The sequence below is a fragment of the Pholis gunnellus genome, assembly GCF_910591455.1.
Source record: "Pholis gunnellus genome assembly, chromosome: 16".
Taxonomy (NCBI): Eukaryota; Metazoa; Chordata; class Actinopteri; order Perciformes; family Pholidae; genus Pholis; species Pholis gunnellus.
Genome location: NC_136543.1, coordinates 9759433 through 9777083, shown reverse-complemented (window position 1 = coordinate 9777083; position 17651 = coordinate 9759433). Strand labels below are relative to the sequence as shown.

Sequence of the window (17651 nt, the reverse complement as noted above, 5' to 3'; positions counted from 1 at the left end):
TAAAAAACGCTGTCGGGACATTCTTCCCCCAGAAGCAGTCCTTCACAGAATCCACTCAAAACAATGATCCAGACAGAGAGGAAAAACCACAGACTTGGCTGAACAGCTTTCACAAAGTATGAATCAGAGTAGTGTGTGTTTTTTTTTTTCACCGTGTAACTTGTTGTAACATGTTGGTAAGAAAAGAATCAAATTACAGAGGCGGTACTGCCAGGAAGACGCTGTGGCACCGAGCCAACCACTTTCGGTTAAGCGGGCTGAGGCCGAGGTTTCAGTGAGAGTTACAATCAACGTCTTGATCGTTTCAGATAAATTCACAATCTTTTATTGGGAAAAAAAAATAAATCTGTCAAACGCTGCAATACTTGGAAATAGTATGAAATTCCTGCACATGACAATGTTTGTACACACAATAGATCATTGCCAGAATAAAGGAAACTGGGATAAATGTTGGAGAGCGAGAGGGTTGGGTTGTTGTGGGGTCAGTTAACAACTCAATATAATATATATATATATATATATATATGAGACGTTGCTGCTGTTCCTAGAAGCTAATTATGAGCTAGAACTAAATATGTAGGTATCAGAACAGTGCTGGAGGAATGCCATTGCCAAAAAGAAGACTCCAGGAAGTCGGGATCTTCCACTTGTTGGGCTTTTGGCTCTGAAATGAGAATCAGGCAAAACAATAATTAAGAAGTTATAATCTGAGTAGTAGTTAATCCGAGTCTTAGTACACCGACTATGGATGAAGATACACTTCAAAAACTCTGAACTATCCCATTAGGTTCACAAAATATAGTATATTAACAGTTCTGAATCAAACTAATCATTTCCACTATGATTAAATACCATATGGAGGCAAATGTCTGTTATCTGACGTGTCACTTACAGGATTGTCCAGCAGATGAAGCCAGTCGTTGAGGTGGTTGACGAGCGTGAAGGCGTCTGGGATGTTGTCGCCTTCTGAACAGAAGAGCAGCAGCACAGCCAGCGGGAGGTCCTCTGCACAGCTGAAAGCACAATGTCCAGAAAACAATATATTATAGTCGAGAAATTGTGTTTTGATATTTTCATACTAAAAGATATTCTGCAGGTTTTCCAGCCACATTGAAGTAGGAACACACAATACTATGTAACATGACATAAAAGGTCATTTTACCTTTTAAAGTGTAATTACTGAAATGAGTGTGATGCTTTAGAAGCATTAGCTTTTGGGATTCAGCATGTTTTTTTCAGTGCAGTATGAGCAACTTCTCATAATTAAAAAGGTAGGGTTGGTAATGCTCTTCAAAAATCTTTTTGATAATTTTATTGACATTGTCATTACATCCTGACAGCAATCAATGAATCAAACGTCTTTCGGGTGGATCATTTAAAAAAATCCGGCGTACTCTTGCTAGTTTCTCAACATTACCGACCTTAGCCTGAAGAGAAAGAATGAAGACGTGGTTAGGTCATCACATGGTTACACATCACAAGCTTCTTTCTACACACAGCTGGTGCACAATTATGACTGCATCTAATAAGTAATGAATGCTGCATGCATAACCAGCTCAACGTGTTGCTATAATTGGTGAATTATACAGAACCATGACTCATGTCTCGTAGACAGAGGGCAGTTACAACCACATTTTTACTTCTTAAACTTAAGCACATAAATAATAAAATGTTTTCTTCCTCCTTGCGTTCAGTAGGAAGTGGCCAACGGGCCACTGCAGCTCTCGCTTCGCTACCTGTCCACGTAGAGTCCTTTGGTTATGCCTCCTCCGGGGACGTAGAGGCGCGGGTCTGTGTCGGCGTCCGTCAGTCCCGGGAAGGCCGCCACCCGCTCCATCTCCCTCCAGCCGAGCTCCTCCAACGCAACCGCACTCACCTTCAGCAGGGCCGGAGTGACCAGGTACCTCAAAGGAGTGCTGACATTGACACATAGTCGTTAGTAGAGATTGTAAAAAACGCTCAGGCAAAGACATGCGGTGATGGCGTGCGAGTGCGTGGTTAGGTACCCCTTCAGCTGTTGGTCGTCCCTCTGGTAGGCGTGGCTGCTGGACAGAACCACGGTCCTGGAGAACCCGCTGGCTTTGATCCAAGACACGAGCAGCTGACGGAACTTTTTGGATTTTGTCTGCAATCACAAACACAAAGGTTAGAGCTACAAATGCAATAATGCCAAACATCATTCTAGGTCCATGGAACCACAAACTACATCAGCGTGGAAGATACAAGTTGTAGTTAATGATCTCTTCAAACATCACAAGTAGATAAAACTGGATTATACAATTTAGGCCATAAACACAAAAAACACTCCTTTGGACCATCAACTCCTGCTGCGGTTTTACCTGAATAATTGGCGCCCTGATTTGAAGAACTGCCATCTTCAGTTCTGCTGCTGTGTAAACTGATGAAGAGAAAAGGTTGACCGATTTAATGAGCTGTCTCACAGTTTATTCAAAGTGTGCCGATACCAACTGAGACCATGTTTTGGTCCATTCAGTAAAGAAACGGGATTAATTTGTCACATTAGTCCTCGAAAACCAATTACTTGGAGAACAGCGTCACTACTGTGAGTACAAACTCACAATAATAAATAAAGTTAAAGATGAGTTTGACTGATAGCATTGCCATTGTTACTGTTTTAAGTTCTCCATCTACTTCACAGGTGCTCATTTAGACGGTACCTTCTGCAGGTGTGTGCAGCTCCTCAGCGTCGTCTTTACAGGTGGTGTACGGGTTGTTTCCAGTCATGGGGATGAGACAGTCTGTGTGTATGTAGCCCACTCTGCTCATGTTGAGAGTGGACACAATGAGGTCCACGGCCAGCTGGCCCACGTTACCAACAGCCACTGCTGGCTGGGGGGCAATAAACAACAATAAAGAGCAATTAGCAGCTATTTTGAAAACGTATTATTTTTTTAAGTCTTTTGTTCCAGCTTCTCATGTGAGGATTTGCTGCTTTTCCTCAATTCAATTCTTTATATGTTTGGGCATTTGTTGCTATTTACTGACTTTATACAAACCAAACAATTCCTCTAATAACTGAGAAAATAACCAGCAAATTCATCCATAATGTAAATGACTAATCTCAGCACTATTTAAAAATAAATAAAGGGTAATACATAAATGTAAATACATGAGTATTAATGATATAATGACATGTAATAGTACAAGTTGCCATTTACCTACATTGAGTACTTTCACTTTTAAAATGCAGGACTTTTATTTGTAATTGAATATGTTAACAGTGTGGTATTGGTACTTTTTCTGAAGTACAGGACCTGAAGACTTCCTGCACCAATGCAAACATGTGATACTGGGTTATATATCTAAATAAAAAGCTAGTTTGGTAATGTTTAAAGAAAGACATTTGTTGTAAAAATCTGTTGAAATTCTTTGTATTCCGATAGCAATAAATCTAATGTGTTGACCAAAGAAAAGGAAGAAAACAAATCTAGTATCTGCCTGTCTACCTGCCTGCGCGCACTCCGCCCAACACTCATTGCGCTTGCCGTAGTTGGTCCTCTACAGCCGTTAGTACTGACAGCCATGTTAGCCGCTTACCTTCATTATGATGCGTTATCGTTCATTATAATAACTTTGCTAGAGTGGCTTTGGAAGGAGGCTTAAAGAGACGGGGTGCTATGGGTGCCGATTTGGCGACATTTAGCGACTTTTGGAGCTAGTGGTGCTAACTACTCATTGGAAAAGCGGCTGCAACACTGAACGTTACTCTTGCTAGTCTCAACTTAACCAACCGTAGCTTTAAACAGCACAAGTCTTAAGAAACTAGCACTGTTAGTAGTAACACAGATAATACAAGGCAGCAATGTCTAACTTGTGAAAGTGAAAGCACAGACTGATGAGTCACTCACCAGGACGAGTGTGAAGTCTTTGAAGGAGGGCGGTGGGTTTTGTGAAGAGATAAACATGGCGCCGTTTAGCAGAAACAAACGTGTACCAAGCAAGAGACTTAAGTGTAATAATATTTATCTACAAGTATTTTTGCCCGGCTTCTGTTTTCATGCCTGTGGGGTCCTTCTGGTCTCTCACTCTTTGTCGATTGTGGATGATTGAGCGGCTGTGGTATCTGCTGTGAATGCCTGAATGGACTCTTCTGTGAATTTATTTCTGATAAAAATATTTTGTAATGGTCTGTACCGGCTGTCACAATCGGTGCTTAACGGTCTATATCTCTCTTTTAGTGTACATGTATACTTAAAATAGAGTTTTAGGAGTGTATATTATAATCAGGCATATTAAGAGTCAAACTGCAGCTCCGCAAAGATTTCCTGTGCAGTAAAGATGTGGAACCCGTCCCTTTGAAATCTTAAACACAATGAAAGTTACAATACTACCAACTACTACTCAAATAATATTATAAAAATAATAGAATGAAAATACTTATGCAACGCTGCATTCAATTTAGCCAAAATGTATACGTACAGATAAAGCAATAGAATCGCTAGTATATACAGTTTGAATTGAAAGTAATCACAAAATCCAAAATATGAATGAAAAGTAAAACAATTATATAATAATGCATGCTATAATAACAACATTTACTACCTCTGCAAATGATCAACAACAGATAATGACAGTGGTGCAACATATCCATTCAGTGTGATTTTAATTGAGCAACGTGATATTAAATATTTGCAAATGTATACATTAGGTAGTTAATAGTAAATAATGTTTATCACAGTAATTATGGCAGATTGTTAGACAGAAAAAACAAACAAGTAAAAATTTCATCTGTACCGCTTCTTGCTTTAGGTAAACACTTCCAACTACAGACAGTTGTGGTACCATCAATGAAGTCATTTTGGTTTGACTTCATTGGGAATAGATTGTCCATTCAGTACAGCCAAAGCATTGTCTGCCATCTTCTGCATCATCTTTCTTGTTGTAGCGTAAGTGTTGGTGCCAACATGGGGTGTAATTAGCACATTAGGAAGGCCAAGGAGAGGATGATCCCTGCAAAGAATGAAGAATAGGAGGAGTTGTTAGGAGCCAGCAAAGAGTTGGCAAATGTTAAATTCTGCTTCAAAAGGAAGCAGAATTTAATATTTAGATGCTAAAACTGTCTTGGAACATACAGAGCTGTATGGGTGATGATTCTCTGTATGTCCATAACTTCTATGGACATCTTTCACATAATTTATATGCGTAGTAGAAATACAAGTGGTCAAAGAGAAAACTAGACTTCTGCACGTCCTCTTGACTCAGTTTTCAGGCTTGAGAAAAATAAGCCAGTGATGTCAATTCAGAGAGAGGGCGTTTCTATTGACTGTTCTGCAGATACAAATGCGCTTGTACGTCCCTTTGGTGTGAAGTTAAAGCGAGGAAAGAGTGTGGTGAGACCTTGGTAATGGTTCAGGGTGAGTCACATCTAATGCCACCGCACAAATTGTTCCAGACCGCGAAGCTTTGACTAAAGCATCCTGGTCCACAACCGGACCTGAGGCATGGAAAGTCAAAAAATAGATTAAACATCAGTGTTTCAGAATAACTTCACAGTAACTTTTTTACCATCAGTGAAGTCATTTTGGTTTGACTTCATTGGGAATGGATTGTCCATTCAGTACAGCCAAAGCATTGTCTGCCATCTTCTGCACCATCTTTCTTGTTGTAGCGTAAGTGTTGGTGCCAACGTGGGGGGTGATTAGCACATTAGGGAGGCCAAGGAGAGGATGATCACTGCACAAGATAAAGAAGAGGAATTGTTGGGAGCCAGCGAAGAGTTGGCAAATGTTAAATTCTGCTTCCTTTGACGTTTACTAGCTAGCTGCCTGCTACTGCTGGAAACATGGTGGATGAGAGTGTAGTTGCAGGCCAGATGAACAAAGATGGACAAAGTCATGGCAGAGCTGTACAGAGCTGCAGGGTGATACTTGACTTTATGTCCATAACTACTAGTGACATCTTTCTAAAAGACTGTCTTGACACCAACATTTAAACACTTGTATCTCATTTTAAATGTATGAATGATTCACAATGATCAACTATGATATACATTAATAATAGCTGTCCTTTTACACTGCATGTAAGATGCTGGGGTCCATGAACACCTTGTGAACATGCTGCCTTCCTCTGTGATCTATTGGTTTGACGAGGTTCATTGTTGTACAGTTGTACAGAAAGTCTATGTTCCTTTTGCTGGGAATTGAATTATTATGTAAAGTAAGTAAATTCTTAGTGTTTTGAAATGAGCAAGAGTGTGTTTTCTTAAGCATGGGTACAACATTAAATTCAAAGAGGAAGAGTGCTCTTTCAACAGTTACATAGTTTCACTTCAATGAATTGTGATTCTGGGTAAAGAGTGTGGTGAGACCTTGGTAATGGTTCAGGGTGAGTCACATCTAATGCCGCCGCACGAATTGTTCCAGACCGCAAAGCTTTGACTAAAGCATCCTGGTCCACAACTGGACCTGAGGCACGGAAAGTCAAAAAATAGATTAAACATCAGTGTTTCAGAACAGAATCTACGCACACTCGAGAGCACAGGATTCAGATTACATTGTTTCTAACACTTCTACATTGAACAAGTAATAGCATCCCATGCTTTTTGTGTGTGTGTGTGTGTGTGTGTGTGTGTGTGTGTGTGTGTGTGTGTGTGTGTGTGTGTGTGTGTGTGTGTGTGTGTGTGTGTGTGTGTGTGTGTGTGTGCGTGTGTGTGTGTGTGTGTTATCTTATATCCACTACGCTTCTGAATATGACAGTGGTTTGAAGTTCACTTCCTGCAGAAGTAGTTTTTTTTTTCACATTTAAAGTTGTAATAATATATTTCGGTCCTTATTGACCAAAAACAATGCATGATAAAAATAAATACCAACAAGGCATTAAAGTAATTAAAGGGAAAACAAAAAAATAAGCTTCAACTTATACCTACCCAACAGGCCTTAACCCTTTCACTACGAGTTAAAAAAAAGAAATTCCACACGTTTCATGTCAAATAATTAAAACAAATATGAATATATGTTTACCTACTTACTTTTAAATATTAGTATGAAATACACATTCCTTGTTTTAAATATACCTATTCCCCTAAATGAATACTGTCTCACTAGAATTTTAAACAACCTCAGTTGCACAATGTTTAAGCTCTCTTCTGTATCATGAAAATTGGATTAGTGTTGGTTTTGTATGAGTTTGGCCATAATTCCACACAGTAGGTAAAGTATGATTCATATCTTAAGATTTATACAATGTAATGTTTTTTTAAACAGGTTCATACACTGTGTATTTCAACATTATTTATCATAATTTTTACTAGATAATTGATCTGCCGATTACCAAACATTATGAACTTTGGTTCGGGGGCGTCAACCTCTTTAGACTTTCATTTGGGCAATCTTGACTTTTCTCTTCAATTACTCTGTGTGCAAACAGCCCTGCAGTGTGATGCCACTTCATGGGAATTAGCAGGGCGTTTACCTATGCTAACTCGGCAATTTCAGAACACTAGTGAATCTGAAATCTCTTTCTCTTAGGACCTCTCTCAAGAAGAACTTTAAGTACAAACTTTGGAAGATATTGGTGAATGAGGCCCATGGTTCTCACCTCTGCTGATGTTGACCAGAGTTGCTGTGGGTTTCATGAGGGACAGCTCTCTGTGGCTGATCAGGCCCGTGGTTTCTGGGGTCAGGTTGACCGCCAGCATGACAAAGTCAGACTCTTTCAGCAGGTCGTCCATGTTCTCCCGGTAACTCGCACCAACCGCCTGCTCATCGTCAACACTCCTGAACAGCACAGAGAAAAGACAAAGCTGACCATTAACATTGTCTCGTTGATTTGTTGCTTTAAAATATCTGGAATAGTAGTGAGAACTGAAGATGGCAAAGCATTTTTTGGTCCATAATTAGATATTGACATATTATATCTATTATATGTTATAATTGTCATTAGTCATTTAGCACTACCTATATCTTTTGGCTGTACAACGGGTATAGGTTCAAGTACAACAGGTATAGGTTCAGGAATTATTCCTGTATTTGATGTGAATTAGTCTGAAAATGTAACGCATCGACTAAGATCTCACTAAGGAATTTCAAAATGAACCAAATGAACTATTATGTCATCAAACATTTACCTCCTGTTCCTGTTGTGATACAGGATCTTCATGTCAAATCCTTTGCCTCTTTGAGCAATTTTGCAGCCAATGTGTCCCATTCCAATAATCCCCAGAGTCGACCCTGTGACTTCAACTCCCATCAGGTTTTGCGGTATAATGACAATGTTGGGGTCTGCAACCATTTGGTGACCTGCAGATAAACAGGACATAGCCTCAAACAAGCTGAAGGTTTATTTCATCACCAATGCCCCATTGAGGCAATTAACACAGATTGTTAAACTCTTGAAAGAAATATATGATTTTGGTCTTTAAAAATAAAATTGGCTTGACTCACCTTCAACGATCCTGCGTGCCGATGCCAGAAGCAGACCCATCGCGATATCTGCAGTGGCATCGCTCACGACACCGGGCGTGTTGGTCACCTTCACTCCCAGACTGGCGATGTACGGCAAATCCAGGTGGTCAATGCCCGCTCCTCCGTTGGCGAGTACCTTCAGCGAGGGGAGCAATCTGAGCAGCGAAGGCTCGGCTGCTGGGAGATTCAACCATATTAATAGGGCCTGGATTTTTGGCCCGTGCACCAGAGAGTTCTGAAGGAAGTCTTTGTGGCAGATGATATGGAAGTGTTGTTTCAGTATGTCCATGACCTCTTCAATGTAACCTTGTTCGCCCACCTCTGAGATCAGAGCCCATGGTTTGTTGTCCTCCATTACCTGAAATTAAAGCACTTACACACTTGGTTCATCTCATATCAAAGAGGAGTATATGGTGTCTGTAACTGCCCTGGCCCCCAGACTCTCAGGGGCCAAACGTCTCTAGTTTATTATTGGCATTGTAGGCACTAAAACACATATATTGAAATATTAGAAGCATTACAAAATTTGACATTTGGGGAAATATGCTTATTTGCCAGAGTAGAGGTGTTTTCTCTCTGTAGCCTGTCACCTCTTTAACAAACTGCATTGAATATAAATACACAGTCTGTGGTATTTATACTGTGTTCTGTGTCCCGTTTATTTCTACCGGCAGAATGCGTTAAATTATTTACGTGTGTATGTTTTGAAATTCTGAAAGTGATGTCATTAATTAACCCAAAATATGATTATGGTTTCTCTTGAATACTGGAATGACTTTATTAGGCTCCATGTTTCAGGTTAAATTTAAATGATATAACTCATCAAACCCGACACTCTGAAATGATCAGCCTCACGTGACTGAATGGAAATGATTTTAATTGTATTCATAATAAACGTTATTGAGGGAAATATCAGATACAATTCAGTCTACAATGAACATATATTTTAACCAGATGGTGAAACTAGAGTTTAATCTGTGATCTGTCTTCACTCTGGTATGAAACTCCAGAGATATTTAGAAAAATCAGATCAGTCCGATCGGCTGCAGCGTCCAATCACATAACTGATGAACAATGAGAGGGCGTGTCGGCCGGTAAAAACAGTATGCAAGCTGCGATTTGGAAAGCAGTGTCTGTTCACATGTTGAAAAGCACCCACAGTTTCCAAGATGGATGCCTCTGTTTACTCAAATCCCTTCTCATTAATCACACATAAACAATCATATAATCATAACCAGTGGTGCACTCAAAGGTCACCTGTGAATAGTGATGAATTCAGTAGGAACTTAAAAACGTGTTCTCACGTGTGTTGTTTTTCTCTGCTTTTCAACCAGGAAGAACTACCAGTTCACAGATGTTCGCGCAGCTTTTGGTGTGAACACGGCGGAAGTCCTCCATATGTGGAGGACTTCAAAATAAGAGCCCCCCCCCCCCTCCTCAATAACAAAACTATTGCTCCTAGTCTTACTCATTCTACTATTTCTACAATTACCATTTAATAATAACAATACTACTAATAATACTTTTTATTGTTAGCAGTTTTCAGTATTTCAAAAGCATCTAGGCCATGGATACTTTTCTCCCTTTGTAATTCAGCAAACTTTGTTATATTTGTTGACATTTTCTTTACATCCCAACAGCTACCTATAAAACTAATGCCCGTCCAATGATTTAATTTGGCCTGAGCTAAATGATTGGCTGGGCCACCTGCCTGCCTACTTGTGCACACTCTGCCCGTGCACTCATTGTGACATGATGCAAGTAGTACTCCTCATGACGGGTGAACCGATCATGGAGAGTCCCTTAACTTGTATTTGGTTGCACTGAACTGATATAGTTGCATACACTAATTAAAATAACTAAGTTTGTGTTTCAATATTATCATTTGTCCAGATAAGTCTGGACCATAAATCAGACCTGAACCGAAAACTCATCTCTCCCTCCTATCCCATAACTGTATAATGTTACATGCTTAATTCCTCTGCGACCACAATGATTATATGATTATAAGACCTCTGATTTTAAGCCCTACACCCAACCCTTTCTTACCCAAACAAAGTTTGTTCCCTTAACATCCCCCCAAAAAACTCATAAATTGCAAATTGGATAAATAGGCCTACCTTTTTGTGTTGCAGTTGGCGTGAAGATCTGTGCATGTTTGTCACTTTGAGAAGCCGGGATGATTGTACTGGACCCCACAGTCTGCTCACACACCGGATGTAGCAGAGACTTTGCATTCTGGCTGATATTGTCAATATAGAATTGTATGTTACACAAAAAAATAGGAGCCTGGCAGTGATCATTATCTGTGAAGCTGAATAAAATATATTCAAAAGGCAATAAATAAAAGAATCAGCAAGAGAATCAGCATAAAACAGAGAGCGGTAAAGTGTTAACTCTACAACTCTGTATGTGTAATATATGTCAAAACGGGCATGTAGTTAAAGTCCACAGGTCAAATGGCTATGAATAAATTATTAACTTGTAGTTCAGCTAAACAATCCCAAATAGGTGCATGGAAAGAAAACGCATGAAATAGTCTAAAAAAAAACCTTGATGTATGTAGTGACAGTTTTAAATGGCATCAAAATTTGAATTTACTTTTTGTTTGTTTCGTCCTCACCTTTATTCTTTTCCCCCCAAGCCTGTGCCTGCTCCTCACATGAATGAGTAGAAACTGAGGGTTAGGAGGGAGGGGGTGAAGGAGGACATTTAGTTTAGTGGTAGAAGATTAAATATTAAACTTTAGATGTTGACCCAACAGCAAAGAGAGGTGAGGAGAGGAGAGGAGGAATTCAATAAGCGTAGTGACGAGCAGGCAGAAGCTTCAGTGGTGATTGCACAAGACTGCACAGCGACCAATGGGACACCCACCCGTACATGAAAAAGAAAAACATACCTTTTCTTGGCAGTTCTCCTCCTACGCTAAATCATAAAAGGGAAGAGTAATATGAACAACAGAAATATTTTGGTCACATATACAAATGCTAACAATAAGAACGATTATAAGAAATTATAACAGATTATAGAGACATGCGTGAACTCACAATAATGAGTGTCATAAAAAGTCAATAAAGTAAATGTGTTGCTGACAATTTTTTATTGGGTAGCAGCCACACATTTACACATGTTCTATTACACTTGCGACGGTCATGGAAAGTCCTCCTACAATTCCCGATCCTTCCACGAGCACGTTAAAGTTACCTGTTTGCAGCCTGCAGAACGGGGCGGCATTCAACCCACCCACCGGGATTTGATTGGTTTAATCTCTGACGCCCGCTGTCTACTTCACTCACAGCATTTGTCCATCGCGCATGTCAATCATGACGTCTCATCCGCTTTAGCAACAAAATATGTCAGAAAAATCAACATACATTTTCGATTAATTGTCGATTCATAAGGGCAGGCAGTGATGGGTGAGAATAAGCAGCATATTTATTTAGGTCACTGCAGGTAACAGTGAGTATCGTAAAACATATTTACTGTTAACTTGTTCTCATTTGTTGCCATGCTATGGGTTTTTTTATCATTTATTTGAGAGGGTGATCTGCTGATTTCTTTCTAACAATCGGAAGTGGGCCAACAAAAGGTTGAGATTGAGAACCCCTGCTCTAACCTACATTAGGATACAAATGTCAATTGATCATGTACCCACTAGATGGCAGTATTACATCAATCTGTGTCTGTGTAGTAGCACAGTGACTTCACGTGTTTGAAAACAACCTGCCTGCACTTATGCTGCTTCTTTTGTGTGGGATGGACGACCCCAACCACCGCGAGTTTTTTTGGTCTATTAACAGTTGCATATCAGTAGAATCAGCAGACAACAACAATATTGTGAAGGACATTGGTTCCCCACCTTTTTGGCTTGTAATCTACATCATGTGACCCTTTAAAGTGAGGAAATATGTGCAGGTTATGGCCTTAGTGTGGACATGAGAGTGAGTTCATATAAAGTTTCATCAAAGGGGTTTTTACACTCCTGAAGAGGTGGATTAATCTTGTACTTATTTCACAAGATCAAAGCAAGACTTATGGAAAAGTTACAAAAAATAAACATAATTTTGTGCAACAATTCTTTTACTCTCTCTCTCTCTCTCTGTTATCCCGTTAATCATCTTGTGACCCGCCTCGGAGCGGCCTCTATTCTCAGGTTGGGAGCCATTCTGTTTAATAGGCCTTTCTCACGGAAGACATTTTGATTTGTAGTAGTATAAAAAGCACATGTGTTCGTAATAACTCTTACGATGGCTCTGTTTTATTCAGGTGTTCCAGTGAGCAAGCCTGCACAATAACAGGAACCTGAAATGTAAGCAGCTAAATGGAATTCATCTATTATTAATATCATTATTTACACCTGTGTTGTTCCTACTGTGACAAGTCCAAATGTCTTCTGTAAAAAATGCCTATTTTAGATGGCCTTATAACACAGTTTGTTTTGAAACAGCTTATTTTAACTTTCAATGTATCATTCAGTGTTAAAATACAACTACATTGTGGGATTTAAAACACATCTATTTGGACAGTGTGTCTTTTTTGTTTTCATGTGGTAAACAGTGTGGAGACACTAATTCTTTAGTAAGCCAAGGTAGTTAAAGTCACATTTTTGTATATTAAGCCTGCTTTTTAGATTTCCAGACAATTCAAACAAAATGTAGATCCATTAAGATTCTCTGAAATCTTAAACTTTACCAAAGTTTGTTAGAGATATTTGTTGAGCATACGTTCTGCTTTTCATTCAGCTGCATGCATTCGCACCTGTAATCTGTTATTACCACTTTTTGACGACTGTATTTCTGAATGACCTGACTCGCTGGTGCTCAGTGAAGTTTTCACTCAAATGATTTGTACATACAAGCAGATGAGAGACCCTGCTCAGTCACAAGGTCACCTGTTGAGCTTTTAAAATGCAGCTGCCCCTTAGATTTGTCAAAAGTTTGAAATAAGGAGTTAGCGATGATGTGGTTGGCCTTAGAGCATCAGGGAGTGCCATGTGGGCTAAGCAGTTACAGATCAGCAGCTTACCTGCTTTTCGCCGTTATGTAATCTCCCCACTTGAATTTAAAGTGTCTGCTCCTCCCTCCCCCCCCACCTGCCTTTTCACACCTCCTCCTCACCTGTGTCTCTCGCTTCTCCTCGCCTCCTCCCATCTCTCACTTCTTGCTCTACCTGTTGTAACAGCCAGAGTTGTGTGATTACCGTAATGCCCTCTCCCATCCCCTCTGATGCCTTCTCTTTGTCTCTCCTTCGTGCATCTTCTTTCTTTTATCTATACTGGCCAGGAGTCATATGGCCCGTTCAGATCTCCGGACAAGCTTCGGTTCGATCCGACAGCAGGTGGCCTTTCAGCAAAGTGCTGACTCGTGTGGTAGACACAGCAGATATATACTTGCTTGCTCAGGCAGCATTTTGAATATTGTTGACAATGCTCTTCTCCGATCAAAGGAAGTATTATCCGTGTCACATCAGGAGGTCAAAGGGCAGTCATGTATGGCTTCAAGGATGAACTGATTAGATTTTGGTGGTCAAAGGTCAAGGGCACTGGGAACTCACGTCCGGTCCATTCTCATGCAAGCAATATCTCAGAAACCCTCCTTTAAAAACACTTTACATTATGACTCAGCGCGACATAACTTATTGTGTTGCATGTCATGGTCTCATGTTGGTGGACAGGTGGGGACATATACCTGTGGTGTCACAGCTGTCATGGTAGAGCACAGAGGAGACCTGCTGACGTAAGTCCACAGCCTCATCCTGACTCTGCTTATCATAGCTCTTTGAAGTCAAGTGTAGTTGCTTTTCACTCTGCCTCTTCTGAGTGGATAAAAATAAAACTCCAACACAATGCACATGACTTTGTAGGATTTTTGTAGGAGGTAAATTGCAATGAAACAAGACAGAAGGATTTATATATATATATATATATATATATATATATATATAGTAACTCTTTTCTACTGTTACTTCCAGAGACAAACTAATAAAAGTGATATAAAGAGTCCGGAATAATGTAAATTATCTAATTTAATGGTTCATTAAATTGCCTTGGTTGGGGTGCTTGCATTTATCATTTTAGAAATGTAATTTAAGTTGAATTTTACTCACTTTGTGGGACATTTTTAGGTTGTTTTTTGCAGACGATGCAATCCAGCACAGCCAGTTATCAATAGGGCTGACCTCTTAAAAAAAATTTAAAGGACAGTTCTGTAAAAATGAGTTTCTCCACTAAGAATCCACAACACAACAAAACAATCCACAAAAAGCACCACTATATATACATTTTTCTGTTTACCAGAGATGTGCTCATAAGTTTCTTGGAAATAAGTCAGTCAGCATGAAAAAGCTAAATAAATGACTAATCTACTAAAAGGATCTTAGTAGAATAAGACAAAAACAATCAATTAGTCGACTAATAAACAGTAACAATACAACAGTTTAAAAATAGTACATAAGTATTATCAGCAAAATGCTCTTAAAGTATCCAAAGTAAAAGTATACATTTTGCAGAAAAATAGCCCCTGTGATTGTTTTATAATATCATATATTGTATGAAATGTTTCCTTCGAAACCACAGGAAACATCTAATGACGACATAATCATCTATATACATAATTGTATTACATGTTTAATAACAGTGAAGAAAACTGTGCATTGCATGTTTATGGTTGGGTTTGCGTGCCTTTAGCTTTCATTTAAATTTGCGTCAAGTCACACAATCATTCACATTATGTTTTATAATGTAAATGTTTGTGTGACTTGAAAAGTTTCCTTCACGGTGTATTCGCCACTGTTTTCATGTTTGTGCTCACATCTCGTGGCCAAATCCTGCTAAACTTGCTAGCGGACATCTGCAGGACATTGTTCTAAACAATAAACTGGTTGGATGCTGCGCTATAAGAAGTGCATGTCGTCAGTGACTCAGAGGTTTATCCTCTGGGGATGTTGCTGTACAGGTTCAGAGGATTTCCCCTCCTGCAGGTGCTGTTTTCTTGCAGAAGTACAACAGAGAGTTCACACCTGTGACTGCCTGTTTTGAAGAACCTCGTCACGCAGCTGGTTGGTTATGTTCTGGTTGAGAATAAATTCCCCTGTTGTGTAATCCAGTCAGCCTGAGCATAAGTCTGCTGCTCATGACGCACTGGTCGACTAGAGTACTCCCTGTTCGCCGACTGCTGGAGGTTCAGCTGCTCATCTCTGATGTCACATATGCTTTGTCTTTTGATATGGGGGACACCTTCAGTAACACTAAACTCACTAAACATCTATAACCACTCCTCCAGCAGATCACCATATCACATATTGTTCAGTAATTTCGCAGAGCAAGTCAAAACTTAAAAAAGGAGAACTGTAACAGAATGAGTAACACAGATGCAGTCTTCCTTTTTTCTTGTGGAGAACGTCTGAATGTGTAACTTGCAGAGACCTTTCCTCAATAAAATCACTGTCCTCTGCCAGAGAGCTTAGCTCACCTCGAAACTTCGTCCTCGCTCCTCGGTGGATTCAGAGCAGCACAAAGTTAGCTCTGTGTGGTTAGATAACAGATAATCGCGGAGGAGTTTGGTTCTCTGCTGTGCATCTCAGTAGCTTCTCCATCCAGCACCAGCTACTTAACCTTGTCTCTAAAGCCGCTGTTACATCAGAGCCTGTGTAGAGCCATGGACTGGCTGATTTAGAAGGTGGCTCTCTAGTTCAAAGCCTCTTGGCGTTTGAGCTGTGGCCGACCAGGCCTCACTGGTGCGTATGTGTGTGTGTGTGTGTGTGTGTGTGTGTGTATGGATGAGTGCGGAGTTGGGGATTGCTCTCCAGTCAGATCAATGTTATGCAAACCTATTAGTCAGAGGTTGCAGTGCTAGCTCCACAGTACTCAGGGACTCTCCCTGAGGGTCAAACTCTCACTGATGAGCCCTCACTTCTGTTAAGAGTGAACAACAATCTCGTCTGCTGCTTAAAGTCAATAACAAAGAATCACTGCATTACAATGTGAAAAGATGATGCATGCATGTGTCCCGAATGCTGTCAGACATGCATTGCTTCTCTGTTATGTTTAGTTTTTGAATTCAGCGAATCATTCTATCTGTCAGTGGGGTCCGGGGTTTGCTGACTCAGCAGGCAGGAGGCCTTCTCAGTGTACTTTGTAAGGCCATTTAGAAAGTGCTCCCTGGAACACTGGGCTGAATAAGCCCCGTGGCTTTGACTTCCACTAATCATCTTAGGCAAAGCATGGCTCCCAATGTTCCTGCAAGGGAACACTTGTCCTGGGCCGCAGCAAATGCATGGTGGTTATCGTCACCATAATCTCTCTCATCATTATCATGCAATAGTCAGTAATAAATAAGCTTATTATATAGTTTCGCTGCAACAGATAATAACTAGAGGTAATATAAGGGAATGCAAAAGAATGTAAACAAAAATAAGTCTACAACTATTTAGCTTTATCATTTGAATCCCTGCAAAGCACTCGTTTGCAAATATCCCTCATTATGCAAAATAAAAACATGATGCAAGCAAAAACTATGGTTAGAAAATGACAAAAACGTTGGCAGGTGCACTGCACAAACAACTACTAGTGTATTGAACTTATCCTCTATTTTTACATTTTAAAATGCTGCTTTAAGGGCTTGTAATTGTTTTTACTTCCTATCAGCATCAAGTGCTGCAAAATAAAATATATAAAAGATAACACTTTATTCATCCTCGACACAAAAAGGATTAAACAGAGGAACGGAAATATAGAAATTAGGAGATGCACACCATAAATGAAATTAAAGCTATGAAGAGATAGTAAACAAATACAGGAGAGTGTAATGTATGTGGAGAATAAAACTAAAGCCAACAATAAATAGAAATAGGAAAGCTATATACAATTGTATGTGCGGTAATAGTTAGTGTATGCCAAAATAAGAAAACGGTTTCACTGTTCAACATTACAATTTCCTAATTCTTTGAGTTATTTAGGAAGTATCATAAAGCACACCAACTTTACTACACTGACAGTCTTTAATTCTACATAACTACAAATATTTCTGTTAATATTATAAACATTGTTTTCACGAATTTATTCTTTAGTGTTAATGTTTGAAATGTTAATCGCACGTCCAGGTGCCGGGTTCTTGTTGCTAGGACGACGCGGCCTCCCATTGGCCGCCGCCGCGTCACGTGACGAGCAGTGCTGACGTCAGCAGGAGGGTCTGCTGAGCGAAGCGGCGTCCGTGCTGCAGAATAAGCCCC

At 39.9% G+C, this 17651-nt stretch overlaps 2 protein-coding genes across 4 annotated transcripts; both read right to left on the bottom strand.

Annotated features, from left to right (window-relative positions):
* Positions 1–309: 309 nt before the first annotated feature.
* Positions 310–4035, bottom strand: psmg2 (proteasome (prosome, macropain) assembly chaperone 2). The gene is made up of 7 exons (XM_079176620.1): positions 3870–4035; positions 2679–2850; positions 2340–2398; positions 2007–2125; positions 1737–1916; positions 893–1013; positions 310–664 (listed from the first exon to the last, which is right to left on the bottom strand). Exons 1-7 carry the CDS (start codon positions 3924–3926, stop codon positions 584–586), a joined length of 789 nt encoding a protein of 262 aa, XP_079032746.1. The 5' UTR covers positions 3927–4035; the 3' UTR covers positions 310–583.
* A 588-nt stretch (positions 4036–4623) lies between these two features.
* LOC306708061 (putative 2-ketogluconate reductase) lies at positions 4624–11611 on the bottom strand. Of its 3 annotated transcripts, XM_079175750.1 has the most exons (10): positions 11471–11611; positions 11323–11348; positions 11047–11100; positions 10544–10665; positions 8403–8781; positions 8087–8258; positions 7558–7736; positions 6329–6425; positions 5527–5694; positions 4624–4971 (listed from the first exon to the last, which is right to left on the bottom strand). In XM_079175750.1, the coding sequence occupies exons 4-9, from the start codon at positions 10658–10660 to the stop codon at positions 5538–5540; spliced, it is 1101 nt and encodes a 366-aa protein (XP_079031876.1). In that variant the 5' UTR covers positions 10661–10665; positions 11047–11100; positions 11323–11348; positions 11471–11611; the 3' UTR covers positions 4624–4971; positions 5527–5537. The 3 variants fall into 3 exon arrangements, with proteins under 3 accessions (XP_079031876.1, XP_079031877.1, XP_079031878.1); XM_079175751.1 differs by lacking the exons at positions 10544–10665; positions 11047–11100; positions 11323–11348; positions 11471–11611 and adding an exon at positions 9728–9803; XM_079175752.1 differs by lacking the exons at positions 10544–10665; positions 11047–11100; positions 11323–11348; positions 11471–11611 and adding an exon at positions 9681–9756.
* Positions 11612–17651: the final 6040 nt, after the last annotated feature.